Consider the following 18,240-nt stretch of genomic DNA (forward strand, 5'->3'; position numbering starts at 1 on the left):
TCCTAAATGAAACAAAAAGCACTATTTCTCATTGCATCCAACAAGGACAAACAGGGACCCTGTTTTATTTTCTGAGTGTAACACAGCTTTCAGGAATACTGGGAGAAAAGATGTCCCAAGTAAACAGGCATGTGACCTCAGAACTATTTTTGATGTGCAACACTAGGCAGCAAAGCTGTCCAAACTGTGGTAAGACAGAGAACAGACACATGATAATAGTTTAAATTAGCTTGTGTCCTGACGTTTCTCTGAAAGGTTATCAACAACAGAACAAAACAACCCCTAGAAAACAGAGCTTCACAGTTTGCTGGGATAGTTCAGCCATTGCCTCCTTAAATTCTTTATATGCCTCATTAGAACAAGTGCTCTTTTCAGCAGCTCTCTAAAGGCTTATCTAAAGGTTACACCATTTTGGACAGAGAAGTAACTCTAGCTGGTACCAGCTGCCTATTTATGTACATAAGCTACGGAATTTGCCAGCACTGGAAGGCAAATGTCCTTTTGCTGCTTCTAAGTCTCTTGCACTGAGAAATTGTGTTGGAAAAAGTTCTTTCAACAGTTCAGCCTAGGACAAAAAGATGATTATTTCTCTGTTGTGTGACACAACGAAAGTTTAAGGCCAGTGTTCTTTAAGAAAGACTATTAATTCACTAGTACCAGGAACAGAGCAGTGACAAGCTGCTCGATTTATCACTCTAAATGCTGCATCCATTAGGCAGAAATAATAAAATAACATTTTAAGCACAAATAGAGCTACAATGTCCAATCTAGGAGAATGCCAACATCTCAACAACCAGAGTACTTTCTCAACAGAACAGGACTCACTCAGCTTGGCAGAGTCACAATTAGCTAGCTGTCCAAATAAAACAATGGATTTAATATGATTTCAAGAAGTCTTCTTACTTCACTTTTAATTAGTAAGACATTTCTATTATAAACTTATCAATTAACATGACAATTGAACTTTTGTTTTCTCTTAAATAAGCCACACAACTAAGTCTGATTACAATGTAAGTTCTTCCCATTTTCTCACAGTTGCACGTATCTGCTAGCCTGCCAAAGCATCAGCATTAATAAAACACCATGTATACGACACTTGGCTGACAACACTTCATAATTCATAAAAGGCTGACTCACACAGAATGACAGATTTTTAACAAGTCAGACAAATGGACCAGTCATTGTCCATGAGACAGAAGTTATCATGTCCAGGGTAGGACAGCAGAATAGCCAAGTGCTACTACGGCTTTCACACATCTCATTAAACCAAACCGAAAACAATTTTTATATGAAACAAAATATAACAACAGAATCCCAAAAAATGTTGCAAGTTCTTGTGCAAACTCTCGTCAGTATAGTGAAACACAATGAAAGCCACTAGAAGTAACATATATGAGGATATGCATTTTTAAATATTATAAAGTATTTTATCAGTTTTCCGTAATGAATCTCAAAGTACAAACCAAACAATCTGAGGTATTAAATATCACAGCAGGACCATAAAAGATCATTTTTCACATTAAGTGGTGATTTAGAGTAGTAATTTAAAATTTACTAGCTGTGTAGCTTTTAAAAATTACATTTTCACCAGTGTCTTTGTACAGTCAATGGTGATTTGCCTTTTAGTTACCTCAATTTATTAAGTGAACTGACTTACCATTCTTGCTGACATCCAGTTCCCTGAGATTAATGAGATTTGCAATGGATGCTGGCAATGTGGTTAGATCATTGTCTGGCAAACTCAGCTTGTGCAGAGACTGACAGTTAAAAAGTTGCTGTTGAAACAAAGGAGAAGAAAAAAAAAAGAATGCAACTTTCTCTTAGATTTATCTATACAGCTTTTGGTTTTAATCCCTTTTGAACTTCTGACCTCACAGCTTGAATGCCAGACTACGCAGAGACTTTGACTACAAAAACTTTATTTAACTAGTTTTATTCAAAATTGACTAAGTTTGCAATGCATAGGAAAGCAAAAAACTGCAAGCCAGAAGCTATACTCAACACTTCTTACAAGTTCCATTTTCTCTGAAATTGTGATCTGTAGTTACATTATAGTTACATTACTTCCCATAACTTAAATGCCGTGTGATACCCCAGAGATGAGAGTTTCTTCAAAAAAAAACTTCTGTATACATGCATTATAATTTTCAGTAAGTATTAGCTCAAAGCCTGATCTCTTCCTATATGCAAAGTGCCTTCAGATTCTTATAAAGCCTTAGAAATTACAAAGTTTGGGAAGTAGTATTAGTCTAATGGAAGAAAAGTCCTCAAATGATATGCAGGAAACTTAAAGATACTACAAAATAAATCTTTCAAGAACACAGTTGAACTAGTTCACCTGAACTATTTAAGGTCAACATTGTTTCCCAACAACTCTGACAAGATCACACATTGTCTTAATGTTCTTTTCCTTTGGAATTCTGAGAGAAGGTCAGGCAAGACTAGGATGTGTTCTGCAACTAAGAAAATTTATCCTGATCAACATCGTAACAAAGGGCTTAGTTCAACCAAAATTTCATGGGTGTCTCTCAATTACAAGACCATTATTTCAACTACAAACTGCTTGAGCTAACCATATTTGCATATACCACCTCAGAACAACAGCAGACATAAATTAGCAAGATGGACAGTTCAAGGAATAAGCTTTAACTTCCCTAATGACGTGTCCAATTCCTCAGAAATGTGCACTTGTTAGAACTCATTGGTACCATTAATGCTCTGAAGAGTTACAAGTTACTTAGGATTTCATATGGGAAGGAGAACTTTGATAAGCTTGTGTGTTTTGGAGCCATTCTCTGATTTCAGTACTTTGGGCAAGAATATATACTTAAAACTCATCCCTGAAAACTGTAAGAAGTCAGTCAGGAAAAGTAAATCAGTCAGGAATTGCAGTGTCGTTAATGGAAAATAAGGAGGAAGGGAGTTTTGGATGATGTTGAGTTTTCAGTTGTTCATTTTGTTGTTATTGTACTTTTTATTGTTTATATATTCAGTGGTTAAGTATATGATCATTACTGTCACTAAACAGCAATAATCACATAGTTACAGACTATTTTTACTGCAGAATTCCAATGTCTTCCAAACAGCAAAGTGAGAATTAAATGAAAACTGCTACAGTTTGAGCTTTTCAGCTCAAATGTACACCGTGGGATAAACAAAGCACATTTTCATGTGTGATGTAGCAAAGAAGATGATACCACATAAAATGCCAGGTAACTTTTGAAACTGACACTGCACACCAGCACTTTGTTGAAAGCAAAGTCCTTCACCACCACACTTTACTTACGCTGTGCCCTCAGACAGTGAACTAAATTAAGGAGATACACTGTAAGAACCATACTGTGAGCATGCTGGAGTATGCTCCAATATTTCTTAAAAGATTGAAGGCAATTAAAAAAAATATATAAATCCACCAACACCAATAGACCAATTCAATGATCAGAGTGATGATAGTCCCAAACCAGATGTGTTGTGGTGTAGAAAAGGCAGCAGATTGCAAAACAGGGATAAGAACACACCGCCAGGGCAAGGAGGAGAGTGGGAATGTGTTAAAGCTTCCAAAAGTTGGATGCAGCCTAGTAAGTACACCACACCCTTCATCTGATATGCCTTAATTAGAAACTTCACTTTTTTTCCTATTTAAAAGACTAATAAAAGCTTGGGGTAGGGAAAAAGCACACACAGCTTGAAACCCTGGCTCCAGATCAGCTAGGATCATTTCAAATGTTACAGGCCTTCCCCTATGGGCCTTCTCCTATGGACCTTCTATGGGTAGTTTAAGATCATAATTTCTGTCAAATTATTAAGTAAAACACCTTATTATGCATTCACCGCTCCCTAATCTCTCTGCTTCTTCCTTTGCAGTATTTGTATGTGGGTTTTTTCTTATGGACATTGAAAGAGTAGTAAAAAATTATGACCAAAATTACTTAACAGCTTCAAAAAAGTACTTCCCTTTTCAAAAATAAGCCTGTAAGGATAACATATTATACCTGAAATAGCCTATTACAGGCCCCTGCAGTTCAGCAAAGTAAAAAAGAACAGAATACATATGTTTAAGCAGGCTTTCTAATAGAATGTATAATGTATTAGCCTAGACCAAGGCTAGACTGCTCACCTCCCAGTTTGTTCATGTGTCAAAATTGGATTTTGTATAGGAACTGACTAATGAAATCGAATGGTGTGAGAAAAGGAAGACAAAGCAGACTAAGCCTTGGTTCTCATCTGAAACACCAACATGCATCCATCTGATCACCACGGTACAGTCTTTCTTCCTCTTAATAAAAAGAATTTATTGAGAATTACGAGTTTGGTAGTGAGATGTTTGCTTAGCTATTATGACTTGGTAAATAAGAACATAATGCAAGAATATTTTTTTTGTTTTTTTCATTCCTACGAAAGGTACTTGGTTCTGGTTTTTTAAGCACCCAATTTTATTGTTTGCCAATAAAGAATGACAGACAGAAATTAAGTTCTGAAATAATTTGAAAAAACTACCTCTATGGTCAATATGAAGGTTTTGAAACCAAGCTACTAAAACATAGAGTAACTCTAAAGAAATATCTGCTTGGGAAGAGACAAGAATGAAAAAGAGAGACAAGAATTTAAAAACTGCAACAGACTTTTACAAAGTGTCTGGTTTTAACTTACATGCTATTAGCTCTATTAAATGTGCAAGTATAGGTTTTCATTGATCACTTCTCAAGAGCATAAATACTACTTAAATTCCTTCTAGCAGGGCTGCTTTTTCTGGGACAAACATTTACTTTAAAATATTTGGCAAACTGCAGCCTAAAAGGTGAAGTGGGAAGCGAGACACCATCTGCATCTACAGTGCTGATGAAGTAAGAGAGTTAATACATGCAACAAAAAGGAAAGCCAGCCAACATACCTTTGGAAGCTCTTCAATCTGATTAGCATCTAAATAGAGTTCTTCCAATGTCTTTTCAAAAGTAAAAATCTCCTTAGGCACCTGTTCCAAGCTGCAGTGAGAGTAATCAAGTGTAGTGACTGTTTCCTCCTCTCCACGCAGACAGCGGCATGGCACCAGCCGCACAAACAAATTCCGCTTTGTTGTCATCTTCAGGCACTGTAAAGCAAAAATCGGTTGATTTAAAAACCAAGACAAACACAGAAATACTCACACAGGCAGCTTCTCAAACTTTCAATGGCTGCTAAATGCTTAGGAAAGAAAGTAGTACAGACATACCTGTGTGTGTACACATGTGCATGAGGGAGGACAGCAAAACTATTAATTTTCTTCTAAACACAACAGATCAGTAGTGGCATTAAATGGCGTCAAAACACCTACAGACCCCAGAGGACAAAGTAACAGTTCTACTTTTTTATAACACAGCTTATTCCTACCTTTACAAAGGATGACTTTTAGCTTTTCTCTCACCCCTGAGGAGGGATGAGTAGAGCTGGTTAATACTCAAACACCACCTCCTCCAAGCTCAAGAGTGGTATATCCCCATCTGTAAGAAATCAAGCAAAAGAGGCAGCAGCCCTGCATGGATGAGCAAGGAGCTTCTGCAAAACCTTGAGTGGAAGAAGGAAGCTGACAGAAGGTGGAAAAAGGAACTGGCCACTTGGGAGGAATGCAGGAATGCTGCCAGAGTATATAGGGATGCTATAAGGAAATCTAAGGCCCTCTTGGAATGAAATATGGGAAAGGATGTAAAAAATAACAAGAAGCACTTCTTTTAAGTACCTTAGAAGGAAAAGGTACCCAGCAAAATGTGGGCCTGCTTATGAACGAGGTGTGTGATGAGGAAGGGGAGAGGGAAGGGGAGAGGGAAGGGGAGAGGGAAGGGGAGAGGGAAGGGGAGAGGGAAGGGGAGAGGGAAGGGGAGAGGGAAGGGGAGAGGGAAGGGGAGAGGGAAGGGGAGAGGGAAGGGGAGAGGGAAGGGGAGAGGGAAGGGGAGAGGGAAGGGGAGAGGGAAGGGGAGAGGGAAGGGGAGAGGGAAGGGGAGAGGGAAGGGGAGAGGGAAGGGGAGAGGGAAGGGGAGAGGGAAGGGGAGAGGGAAGGGGAGAGGGAAGGGGAGAGGGAAGGGGAGAGGGAAGGGGAGAGGGAAGGGGAGAGGGAAGGGGAGAGGGAAGGGGAGAGGGATAGAATTAACCAGGTTGGAAAAGACCTTCAAGATCATCAAGTCCAACCTATCACCCAACACAATCTAATCAACTAAACCATGGCACCAAGCACCCCATCAAGTCTCTTCCTAAACACCTCCAGTCATGGTGACTCCACCACCTCCCTGGGCAGCACATTCCAATGGCAAATCACTCTTTCTATGAAGAACTTCTTCCTAACATACAGGCTAAACCTCCCCTGGCACAGCTTGAGACTGTGTCCTCTTGTTCTGGTGCTGGTTGCCTGGGAGAAGAGACCAACCCCCACCTGGCAACAACCTCCCTTCAGGTAGTTGTGGACAGCAAGAAGGTCCTGAGCCTCCTCTTCTCCAGGCTAAACAACCCCTGCTCCCTCAAACTCTCCTAGGGTTTGGGCTTGAGACCTCTCAACAGCCTCACTGACCTTCTCTGGACATGTTCCAGCAAGTCAACATCTTTCCTAGAGTGAGGGGCCCAGAACTGGACACAGGACTCAAGGTGTGGCCTGACCACTGCTGAGTACAGGGGCAGAATGACCTCCCTGCTCCTGCTGGCCACACTATTCCTGATACAGGCAAGGATGCCATTGGCCTTCTTGGCTACCTGGGCACACTGCTGGCTCATGTTCAGCCTACTGTCAACCAATACTGGTGACAGAGGACACAGAGAAGGCAGTTACTGGAAGCTGCCTTTGCTTCAGTATTTACTGCTAAGGCTGGCCCTCAGTCCCTGGAGATAACAGGAAAAGTCTAGAGGAAGGCAGACTCTCCCCTAATCACAGAGGACTGGGTTGAGATCACCCAGAGAAGCAGGACACCCACAAATCTGTGGGCCCCAATGCGATGCACCCACAAGTACCGAAGAAGCTGGCTAAGGTTATTGCTAAGCTCAATCATTTTTGAAAGGTCATGGAGAACAGGGGAGGTTTCTGAGGCCTGGAGGAAAGCCAATGTCAAACAGCGCAAGAAGGAGGATCCAGGAAACTACAGGCCAGTCAGCTTTACTTCCAACCCTGGAAAGCTGATGGAACAGCTCCTTCCGGAGGTCATTTGTAAGCGCAGGGAGAAAAAAAGATTATCAGGAGTAGTCAGCATGGATTCCTGAATGGGAAATCATGCTTGACCAATCTGATAGCATCCTATGATGGTGTGGCCAACTGGGTTACTAAGAGCAGTGATGTTGTCTACCTTGACTTTAGCAAGGCTTTTGACACTGTCTCCTTACCATCCTCATAGGTAAGCTCAGGAAATGTGGGTTAGATGAGTGGACAGAGAGGTGGATTGAGAACTACCTGAATGACAGAGCTCAGAGGGTTGTGATCTATGGTGTAGGGTCTATTTAGAGGCCTGCAGCTAGTGGTGTTCCCCAAGTCAGCATAAGGTCCAGTCTTGCTCAACATTCATCAGCATCCCAGATGCGGGGATAGAGCATACTCTTAGCTCTGGGAAGGAGTGGCTGACACACCAGAAAGCTGTGCTTCCATTCAGTAAGGCCAGGCCAGAGAGTTAGGCAGAGGTGAACTTCATGAAGTTCAACAAGGGCAAGTGTAGTGTCCAGCACCTGTGGGGAAGGAATAACCCCACAAACAAGTACAGGTTAGGGGTTGGTCTGTGAGAAAGCAGCTCTGTGGAGAATGACCTGGGAGAGCTGGTGAACAGTAAGTTTGCCATGACCCTGCAGTGTTGGCCAAGGCAGCCAACAGTATTCTAGGGTGCATCAAGAGCATGACCAGCAGGTCAAGGGTGGTTGTCCTCCTCCTCTACTCTGCCCCGGAGGGGCTGCACCTGGAGTATTGTGTGCAGTTCTGTGTCCCTGGAGAGAGTCCCCCTATTACTAAGGGGACTTGCATATTTCTCTTACAAGAAGAGGCTGAGAGACATGTGGCTCCTTAGCCTGGAATAATAAGACTGAGAAGGGATATTATAAATGCTTATAAGTATCTACATGATAGAGGTCAAAAGGGTGGGGCTGGCTCTTCTCAGAGGTGGCCAATGATAGGACAAGGAACAAGGGTACAAATCTAGAACACAGGAAGTTTCACTTGAACCAGAGAGGTTATGCAGTCTCCTCCTCTGGAGACTTTCAAAACCCACCTGGACAGGTTCCTGTGCAACTCGATCTAGGTGTACCTGCATGAGCAGGCAATTTGGAATAGATCTACAAAGGCCCCATCCAACTCCAACCACCCCATGAAGTACTGTGTAATGGCAGCATTTAACCAGTACGATCAAAAGACAGGGAAGTAAGAGTTTCACAAATTAAAGACATTTCTCTGTGAAATTATATACAATTTGTCCAACATAACCTACATCAAATCTTCATCTTCTCTTTATTGATTTATTTCTACACAACTGGATAGAAAGATTTCAGCTCATTTAGTCTCTCCAGTTTGAGTTCATGAATGACTTGGAGCACTTGAAGTTTCAGAATCAAGGCCAAACTGACCAAGGAGTCTTATGGGTTTTGTTCAAGAAGGCCACGATACCCAATAAAAAGAAACAAACAAAAAATGACTTAAACATCAAGTCTTCTATTTTGAAATTGTGGGTTTTCTACTTCCAGATACACATTTGCCCCTCCCATCTAACCAAATAGCAAATAGGTATCTAGGACCAGTCTATGATTTAATTACAACTATCAACCCCCCAGGCAGCAGTTAATTCTTGTTGAAGTGTAAACAAGCAGCTGTCTATGTCTGTGAAGTAAGAAGCAGACAGTAACTGTGCTATTAATTGGTATCCAGAACAAAAAAAGAAAAACAAAACCAACAAACAAACTAGGAAAAAATGAGCAAAGACTGTAATTCTATTAGACCTACACAATGAAAACAGTGGACTGCCATCCACTGTTGGGGTTGACTGACTGCCAGGTGTCCATCAAGCCACTCTATCACCCACAAAATTTCCACCCTTCTCCCTTGAGGGGCACAAGGGCATGGGGAAAGGGTATTGTGGTTAGTGTATTATACATTGTCTCTGCTAGTCCTTCCTCCCCATGCTACCCCTGCTCTAGCATAGGGTCCCATCCACAGAATAAAGTCCTCCACAATCTTCTCCAACATGAGTCCTTCCCACGGGCTGCAGTTCTTCATAAACTGCCCCAGTGTGTGTCCTTTTCACATGGTGTAGTCCTTCCAGAATCCTGCAGGATCACAAGTCCTGACAGCAAATCGGCCCCAGCATGGGGTCCTCTGTCCATAGGGCCATAGGTCCTCCCAGAAGCCTACTCAAGTACTGGCATCCCACAGAGACATAGCCTCCAGCCTCCTTCAAGTAGTCTCCTCTGGTGTGGGGTCCTCCACTTGCTGCAAGGTGGCTATCTGTTCCATTGTCAACCTCCATGGGCTGCACAGGGACAACCTACCTCACCACGGTCTTCACAACAGACTGGAAGGGAATCTGCTCTGGCACGTGCAGCACCTCCTGCCCCCCGCTCTGGCATTGATGTGTTAGTTGTTTCTTTCACATATTCTCTCTCCTGGCTACTTTTATGCTTTTTAAAATACATTATCACAGAAGTGCTACCATTATGGCTGACTCAATCAACTTTGACTGGTAGTGGGTCTATCCTGGAGATGGCTGGAACTAGCTCCATCTGTCTTGGGGCCACCTTCAAGCATATTCTCACAGGCCCCACACCTGCAGCCTCCCCCACACCCCCCAAAACTGTGCAATGTCAACCCAATACAATGTCAAAACAAAGAATCAAATTTATACTGACTAGAACAAAATCACTGGAAGCAAAAAAGCAAAGCATTGGTTTGAAAGACCAACGAAAGGAAGTATGTATCCAAGTTTGCTGTTGATTTTGCTAAATGTTAATCCAGAAGAAGCAGCATTACCCAGTTGAAACACTACTCTTTCCTGGAACTCTTAGATGATTCCCTACATGCCCTTCTCATGTCAATTCCATGTAGCCAGCAGCCAAACAGCACCTACAGATCTGCCACAACTCCATAGGACATTTTTGTGTAACCACGTCTACCTATGCTTTCATGAGCATAAAAATAAACTAAAATTAAAAAATGAAGCAGAATACACAGCCCTCTAGGCATCACATTTCTTTGAAAATTCTGAACTCAGGCTTGTTATAAGTGCAATTGAAGCTCACAGGAACTTTGTTCCTAATCTCTGTTAATTTGCTTTAAAAGCAATAGTTTTACTGTACCATTAGTCCATTAAATTTCCTGTCTGATGCTAACAGGATGTGACAGCTCATGCACTAAGCTGGTGAAAGCACTTCCCCCCCTGCTCCAGCCTTTCAAAACAGTGTTTACCCACTGCAGTTCCAGCAGAGCTGAAAATGAAACCAGCTCTCAGACATTTATAAAAAAAGACATGAAGGGTCAGCCACAAAAATATCTGGTCAGGTTCTTTCTAGTCCACTCCACTACCTACAAACAAGTTCAGAATTTTAGAGCTGAGGATGCATAAACACATGAAAGGGAAATATTGTGCTGGGGAATATGTAACCTGCTGAAGCAGAATTATGAAAAAGAGTAACTGCCATTTATTAACAATCTTACTTAATCCACTAAAACAAAATTAAATTACTCCAACCAAAGTAATTGATTACTTCCTCTACCTTAAAAAAAGAAAAATCAGTAAGAAATGAAGATTCTTACACTGGACAAAAAAATACCAAAACCATAAACCAGCCTCTTTTTACAGATGTTAAATGGTTTTTTTCCTCCTAAAGATACCAATACACAAGTTATTTGGCTTGGTGATGAAAGATGCTATATAGAGAAAACTCAAAGCACAATTTAAATTAAGCTCTTCCAGCTAACGACAGCACTGGTCCTCATGAATTTTGGGAAACTGTAAACAGCTTGGTACTTCAAAGAATACAAACCATCCTCAACTCTCATAGTAAATTAAGAACAGAATTATGCTTCATTCTTTCATTTCAGAAATGACTTGGCACTTCTTGCTCATCAGCAAATCATGTAAAGAAGTTGGGCGGGCCACTGAGGGTTAGTTCAGGCTTCCCCTAAAATGAATTCAATCCTCTTGGACAGGAATGGCAAGATCTTAATTTAAAAGACAGCAGCCAGCACTTTGCAAACTCTAGCTTAGAAGTCTCTTTCTCTGCAATCATTTCTCTTGTTCTCTTTAGGAGAGGAAAGCATAGCTCAAATCTGATGGCCACTGCCATGAAGCTGAAATAATAAGATAGCACATACAATGATGAGACTGTCTTTTTGTACGAGGCACTGAGGTGTTGAAGCCCCATTTGGTGGCAATGCCAAGTTAAGGTATTTACACCTTCTCCTCCATCCAATACAGACTATTTCTGTCTCTTCTGGCTTACAGAAGCTATATCTGTCTCTTCTAGGAATTAAAAAACAAACAAACAAACAAAAAAAAAACCTGCAAGACAAGATTGATTATGTCATTCACTGCACTGAATGAGACCTGCAAACACTCAGGTCACTAAAACCCAATAAACTGCAGTGCTGCACTCTGGGGGAGAGCACAAGTGGCAGGAAATAGATCGGGTTAGCTGTATGTCCTCACACAGGCAGGAAATACCAAAAATCACACTGTGTTTGCTCACATACAGCATACAGGGAAAAAAGAAATTAAAGGCATTACACATGAAACAACAATAATTGTAACAAGAATAGAAGGGACATATTAGCAAATACAGCAAATAAGCAATTGTTAAATATGGAAATACGAAGGATGCTTCCTACATTTGAGGGTTAAATAAAAGGAAGAGAAGGTAGAAATAATTTTTGCTTTTACTGATTCTACGGCTGCTAGGATATAAGCAAAACCAGCAATACTCTACTTCTAGCTTGATGAAACACAGAACTCACTAGTTGGTAACAAAACTCAGGAGTTTCTCCTGGGGTTAACCTACTTTTCAAGCTCTCAATGACGTGTTATATTAAAAAAATAATAAAAATGAAATCTCCCCAAACAACCAACCATAAAGGGAAAAAAAAGGCCCTCACCTCCAAGGGCCAGAGCAGCAAGATAATTTTGGTAACTCTCAGAAGAGCAATGCCAGGTGTCAATTCTATGAAGAAAATTGTGAGCAGAGCTTAAATTATATTTCTATCTTGTTTTACTTTAAAATATTCAGAAATCTCTTACACGATTTCAAGTTTTTATCAAACCCTTTTGCAGAACTTTTGTAATTAGTTGTAATGGCATTTATGACATCAATAACACTTTCCTGGTTTAACAACAACCTTCTCCCACTTTATTGAAAGTAGACACTGTCTAACCAGGTATTTGTTGTAACATTTATTTTCCAGCTTAGAAATTTATCTGAACTGCCTAGGCTAAAACTAACCTGAAGAGTTATTATGACAAGTTAAGTCTACCCCAAGTATATCAAACCAAATCTTTGGAATATTTCTGTTCATTTCTGTAACTGTGAAAATGTAGCAATACAGCAAAGCAGTCAGTACTTGGCCTTACCACGCCAAGTTTAACAAAGACAAAACCAGACTGACTTCCAAAACCAAAACAACAGAAGTATTGTTTTTAAACTGAGAAAAGCAGCAAAAAGCCTCTTGGTAAGTACCTACACAATAAAATATTCTGCTTCAGCTATGGCCTTTAACTGAAATGCTACAGTAATAGTGTTATAATTCTTGACCTAGAATAAAAAAAAACAAAACCTATTGCTTACGTCTCCTGTAAAAAAAAAATGTAATTTTTGCTTTTTAAAAGATTTTGTATTGACGTTTGATATAAGCACTACATAATAACTGCATAGCAACATGCACACACCTTGTCACCACACAACTGCAGGCAAAGCAGCTGCAGCTTAGTTCTCATGTATTTCCTTTTGTTCTTTTTCTGAGAAAGCCCCAGAAACCACCTTCCATTACACAGGCAGTCTATCCAAGTGTCACTGCAACATCTCATCTAAAGAATGGTCTCTAATTGTATACCATTAACAATGCTGCTGAGATCAGCATTACATCTAAGCTTGATTTCTGATGTTTGATTTGATTGCATATTCTTTGGATATGTATTTGTAGTGTTACTAAAAAAATGTTAAGAGGAATAACTCATTTTTAAAACCCTTGTGCCTGTATCTCACCTATTTCTGCTATGCAAATAAAAAAAATGAAAAAAAAAGAAAAGAGAAAAGCCATATAAATTCAAGGACATCCACTCTGACAAACAATTTTGAAGGAAACTGCAGGAGCCCTTTAAATCTTGATGGAATTTTTCTTTAAACCTTCTTTTTTAAAAGCCATGGCATTGCTATTTCAGTGTTTCAACACTTACATTTTCAAATGGCTAGAGAATTCCTTTGCATTATGGAATATTATATTTGGGGGGTTGTACTTGTCACTTTTAAGTTAATACATAGCCAGGAATATAAAATACTTATCCCAATAGGATACTGAAGTGAATTCCATCCCCTATTAGCCACTATATCTCTTTATTTTAAAAGAAAAACCAAACATGCAGTCAAAATAATCGTAGCTATTGTACAGCTAGTGATCACAGCTATTTAGTAGAGCTAGCTGTTACCAAGCTACTTCAGAACTGCTTTGCTATCAGAATCCACTAATTCCTACATTAAGAAAATCGATTTTCATTCACTGTTGCTGGGAGAATGATCCATGGAAACAAAAAGGACAAGTTCTTGACTTTCTGCACAAAGAAAACAATGAAAATTAAATATACAGAGCAAGCCAACTCAGAGATGGTGGTAAACTTCTCCAAGAGGTATAAAACCACAATAAACCCCTAATACTTTGGGTTTATTCCTTTGAGGGACTACCTCTGGATCTACTGTATGAGTAAATGCTGTATATCACACATACTGTCAACACCCATTCAAGCAGAAAGGAAGAGATACTGTCTTAATTCCTCCAGTCATAACAACATAGTCAAAAGAGATGAACCAGCATAAGGGAAGTGAAGGAGGAGGCATTGCTACTCATTTCCCATAGGAAGCAACACAGCATGGAGCAGTAAGCACAGCTGAGGCAGCACAGCCACAGCGCAGTTCCTTTGCTCGGTGAAGTTTGCCAAAGCACACAAAGCCTTGCAGACTACACAAAAGGCTAGAAAATCCAAGCATGTGCACATGCCTCTACCTTTTAAAGTATGCACTGTTTGTAGCAATGCTAGATGATTTCATATGTTTTAAACTGGTATTTTATACTAAGCCTCAAAATTACAGTCACTGAAGTGTCAATATTTATTAGCATTTCCACCATCTGAGCAGTACTATTAATAAAATCAGAGCAGATGGAAGCTGCTGTCATATGTTGTTGGGGTTTCTTTCCAGGGGATGGGGGTGCATGTCTACACAATGACAACTCCATAGAATTTCATAGCGTTCTGAGGACAAAAATGTTCTATTGGGCATTCTTTTTATTCATGAGACATACTTCCCTCCAGAAATCCTTACAATATAGGGCAAAATCATCTGCACTGGCACCATTTAAGAAAGAAAAAACCTGATCCTGAACATGTGTTGCTTTTCCATAGAGCTTTGAACAGAAAATTGAACTTTATTTGGCTTCTTAGTATTTTCCATCTTCTTAAGTATACTTTCTAGCTGAAGAATGTCAAACACCAGTAAGAGAAAAATTATGATATGATATGATGTTGACTTAGGCTTTAAATCAGTAGATCAGGAAAAAGGACAGTAAGAGGTCCAATATGCATTCAAAGTATTTTTAAAGCATCTTTTAGCCTTTTTTTTTTTTTTAATACTTATTTTTCCTGAGAATTAAATAAAAATATTTTTTAAAAACAGTATAAAATGCTAAAGCTACACAAGATGAAGTGTTCTTATTACATGGACAGTGAGCTTTAAAACAGAACTATTTTCCTGCAACTAAGTTTCCCTTCTATTCCTCTTTCTGCATATGCACACAATTACATGAAAATGCACATCATTCACTTGGCCTTTCAACAGATATTTATAACTAAAAAATTCCCTTCAGAATAACACTAGAGAGGATGTAGATTAGAATTCCAGTGCTATGGAGGCAATTGCAACACATGAATAAAGAGTATTTCTATTTAAATATATCATGCAGCTGGTCCAGAGGAAAGAAATAAGGTACTTACCACTGTGCTACTTTTTCTTCCCTGCTGCCTCTTCCCTGAGCTTTCAAAGCCACCATTCTGTTTAAGACAAAGGTACAAATATTTTAATTAACATTATCCCTAGCAAAGCAGAAGAAATCGGTGTTTTTGTAGTATTGGGCATTTGTTTTGCTTTCAGAGTTTTGGCTTCTGTTTTGTAAAAGAACAGTTGTGTGTGCCTGAAGAGTTCAGAGAATTTCACCAGCTTTTAAGACAGTAAAAATTACACAGATATTCTTCTGGGGGAGATAACCTTGTGCATGTAACAGCACAAAACACTATTTTTTTGTTGTACTTGAATTTTTGTTTTATAGCATTGTGTCTATAAAATCACTTTATTTCTACTCCAGTTTTAATTGCTGTGTTAAATTATTAAATCTCTTACAATAGACATGTCTTGCACACACAATTCTGAAGAAGATGATGGAAAAATACACAAGAAATTAACAGACCCTGGAAAGAGCACACTCTGTGTCACCAGCTTTAGAAATGTTTTAGGAAGTTGCAAGGTATTTAATAAGGCTGATGCTGCCTTCAACTGAAATAGAACAATTATAAACAAAAAATATCCAGAGCATTCAACTGAACACATGCAAAATTAGTGGCCAGATTTATGGGAAGGATAAATGCTGCCTCCAACAAACGACAGAAGCAGAACATCTCTTCAGAGAGATTAAATGTCACTATGGCCAGACTGATACCTGCATGAACATGAAGTCATGTAGAACAGCTAAGAAGCCAAAGCAGACAGTGCATAACCCATTAAAACAAACAAACAAACAAACAAACCCACAAACAACAAAAACCCAACAAAACCAAAATACCAACCCACAAACATTGTGGAGGGCACAAGCAGTAGCAGAATCAGTCCACCATAAAATAATCATAAACTTGTTCCTTAAAAATAAAAACAAAAAAAAACCACCACACCACTAAATGGGACTTAAAACAGTTTCAGAATGAAAGTTCCTGGTGGGAATAGTTTCTCCTAGTGGGAGATGTTCCTGGGTGATAGAACCAGAGGGAACAGCCTCAGGCTGCACCAGGGGAGGCTCAGGCTGGACATCAGGAAAAAACTTTTCACTGAATGGTATGTCAGACATTGGAAAAGACTGCCCAGGGAGGTGGTTGAGTCACCATTCCTGGGTGTGTTTAAAAGCTGTGTAGAGGTGATGCCTGGGGACATGGCTTACTGGTGGAGTAGGCAGAGTAGGGTTAATAGTTGGACTCAACCTTAAGGTATTTTCCAACCTAAATGATTCTATGACTCCTTGGTTTGGGTTAAGAAATAGGCAGCAGCACAATCATAGAAAATGAATTCATTTGGAAGTCAAGATTGCCACTCCAGTGTTGTGCTAAAACAAACTTCCATATGTTACATGTCCTGTTACTCATTCAGGAGTCCATGGTGCCAGCTTCTGCATTTGTACCGAATGGATTCCAATGCATTATACTGCATAAATCTGTTAAATTATTCTCAACAGGATAACCAAGACATGCAAATAGCAAGGGGGGGGAGTAACATAGGTTAAAGTAATATGAAAGCTTCAAGTTCTTCAAGTTTCCTGATGGAAAATAATAATAATTAAAACAAAACACACACACCAAAAAAAAAAAAAAAAAAAAAAAAGGCTTTAAGAGTTTAGCCCACCTCAGAAATATGGAACAGCAGCACTGAAGACAATTAAAAGGGTCAAGAAAGATAGCAAGGATGAAGCTAGTTTCTGAAATCTGGGGTCTCTGAAAGGAGTCTGTCAAACTGCTATGCCTACATGCTCCTTCCTTTTCCACAGTGCTTTGTTCCTTACAAAAGCTATTCAAAGGTACTGTACACAGCTCCTAAAGAGAAGAAATGCAGGTTTGCAGTAAGTCTGCAGTAGGGTAAGCAAAATTAATTCAGAGAACACAATAGCAGAGAGTTGGATCTGACTGTGGGACAGTCAGGTGATTGTACCTCTGAAAGAAAGAGGAGTAAGGTCAAGTCTTTGCTGGCAGAATGTTCAGAGTACAAGAATAATCAGAGAAATATCTAACCTTATAATCACCACAAAAATAAACAACAAGAGATTTTTCTAGCATCATTTCCTGACATCTGTTGGGTTGCCTCTGTTGGAATGCCCAGAAGAATAAAATCCAGTGGTAGGGAGCCATTACCAAATTATGAACTGTTTGCAAGCTCCCAAATCAAGTACAATGAACTTGTCCAATCCCTGCCATTCACAGGAGGTAAGACATGAACTGGGATGTGTATGCATGGAGTGGGGGTTGGAATACACACCACTACCTCGATATTTCAAAACTTTCTGCTTTGGAGATTAAGCAGTTATACACTGAACAAAAGACAGCAATTACAGAACCAGACAAGAACAATACAACGAACTCACTGCAAACAGTGTTACCTTAATGCCACTTGAAACTGTGACAGACAACTTTAAGCCTCTAACAGAAGAGAACAGCTAAAAGTGTGCTCTAACTACAGCTCTAAGCACTGATGAATACACAACAGCAGGAACCCCCTCTAGGCTTCCACACATACATATCATCATGACAAGTTGTTGTGCTCTCCTGCAAAGAAAATATAACAGGGTATTCAGAGGAGCCCAAAGTAATCATGCACCAGGCCCTCAACTAGCTCAAATCAACTTCCTACTTGTTTCACAGAAACTGTAATAAGTGCTTTAGATTACTAGGGATGAATTACCCTCAGGGTAAAAATACCTATTGAAATCTTATTTAACACTGCTGCAGCACATGGTATCAACCATATCTGACTAAGTCTCAATATCTGCCAGGTTTTTCCAATCAAAAAGGCATGGTGGCGGAGCTTATAAATGGGAAGAGTACCCGTGTTCATCCTGCTCTTCTTGAGTGTAACATGACTGCTGTGAGAAAATGCTTGCCAGATGGACTGTCAGTCTGCTCCAATGCAACTGTTCTGATAACTTCACTACCCTAGAGGCTACTTGTATCTCCTAAGTATTTCAGTTCCAGTTTACCTCTGCTATTAGACAAACAAGGCCTGCAATTGATTCAATAGACATTTTTCTTG

At 39.8% G+C, this 18,240-nt stretch overlaps 1 protein-coding gene across 1 annotated transcript in view; it reads right to left on the reverse strand.

Annotated features, from left to right (window-relative positions):
* The window catches only part of ERBIN (erbb2 interacting protein), a 137,676-nt gene that overhangs the window by 71,255 nt on the left and 48,181 nt on the right, over positions 1-18,240 (reverse strand). Inside the window, exons 3-5 of the mRNA XM_054177740.1 lie at positions 15,174-15,230; positions 4,892-5,089; positions 1,658-1,775 (exon numbers count right to left, since the gene is read on the reverse strand). Coding sequence (XP_054033715.1) covers positions 1,658-1,775; positions 4,892-5,080 — 307 coding nt within the window. The 5' untranslated portion in view covers positions 5,081-5,089; positions 15,174-15,230. The remainder of the gene's footprint in view (positions 1-1,657; positions 1,776-4,891; positions 5,090-15,173; positions 15,231-18,240) is intronic.

The sequence above is a fragment of the Dryobates pubescens genome, chromosome Z (assembly GCF_014839835.1).
Source record: "Dryobates pubescens isolate bDryPub1 chromosome Z, bDryPub1.pri, whole genome shotgun sequence".
Lineage (NCBI taxonomy): Eukaryota > Metazoa > Chordata > Aves > Piciformes > Picidae > Dryobates > Dryobates pubescens.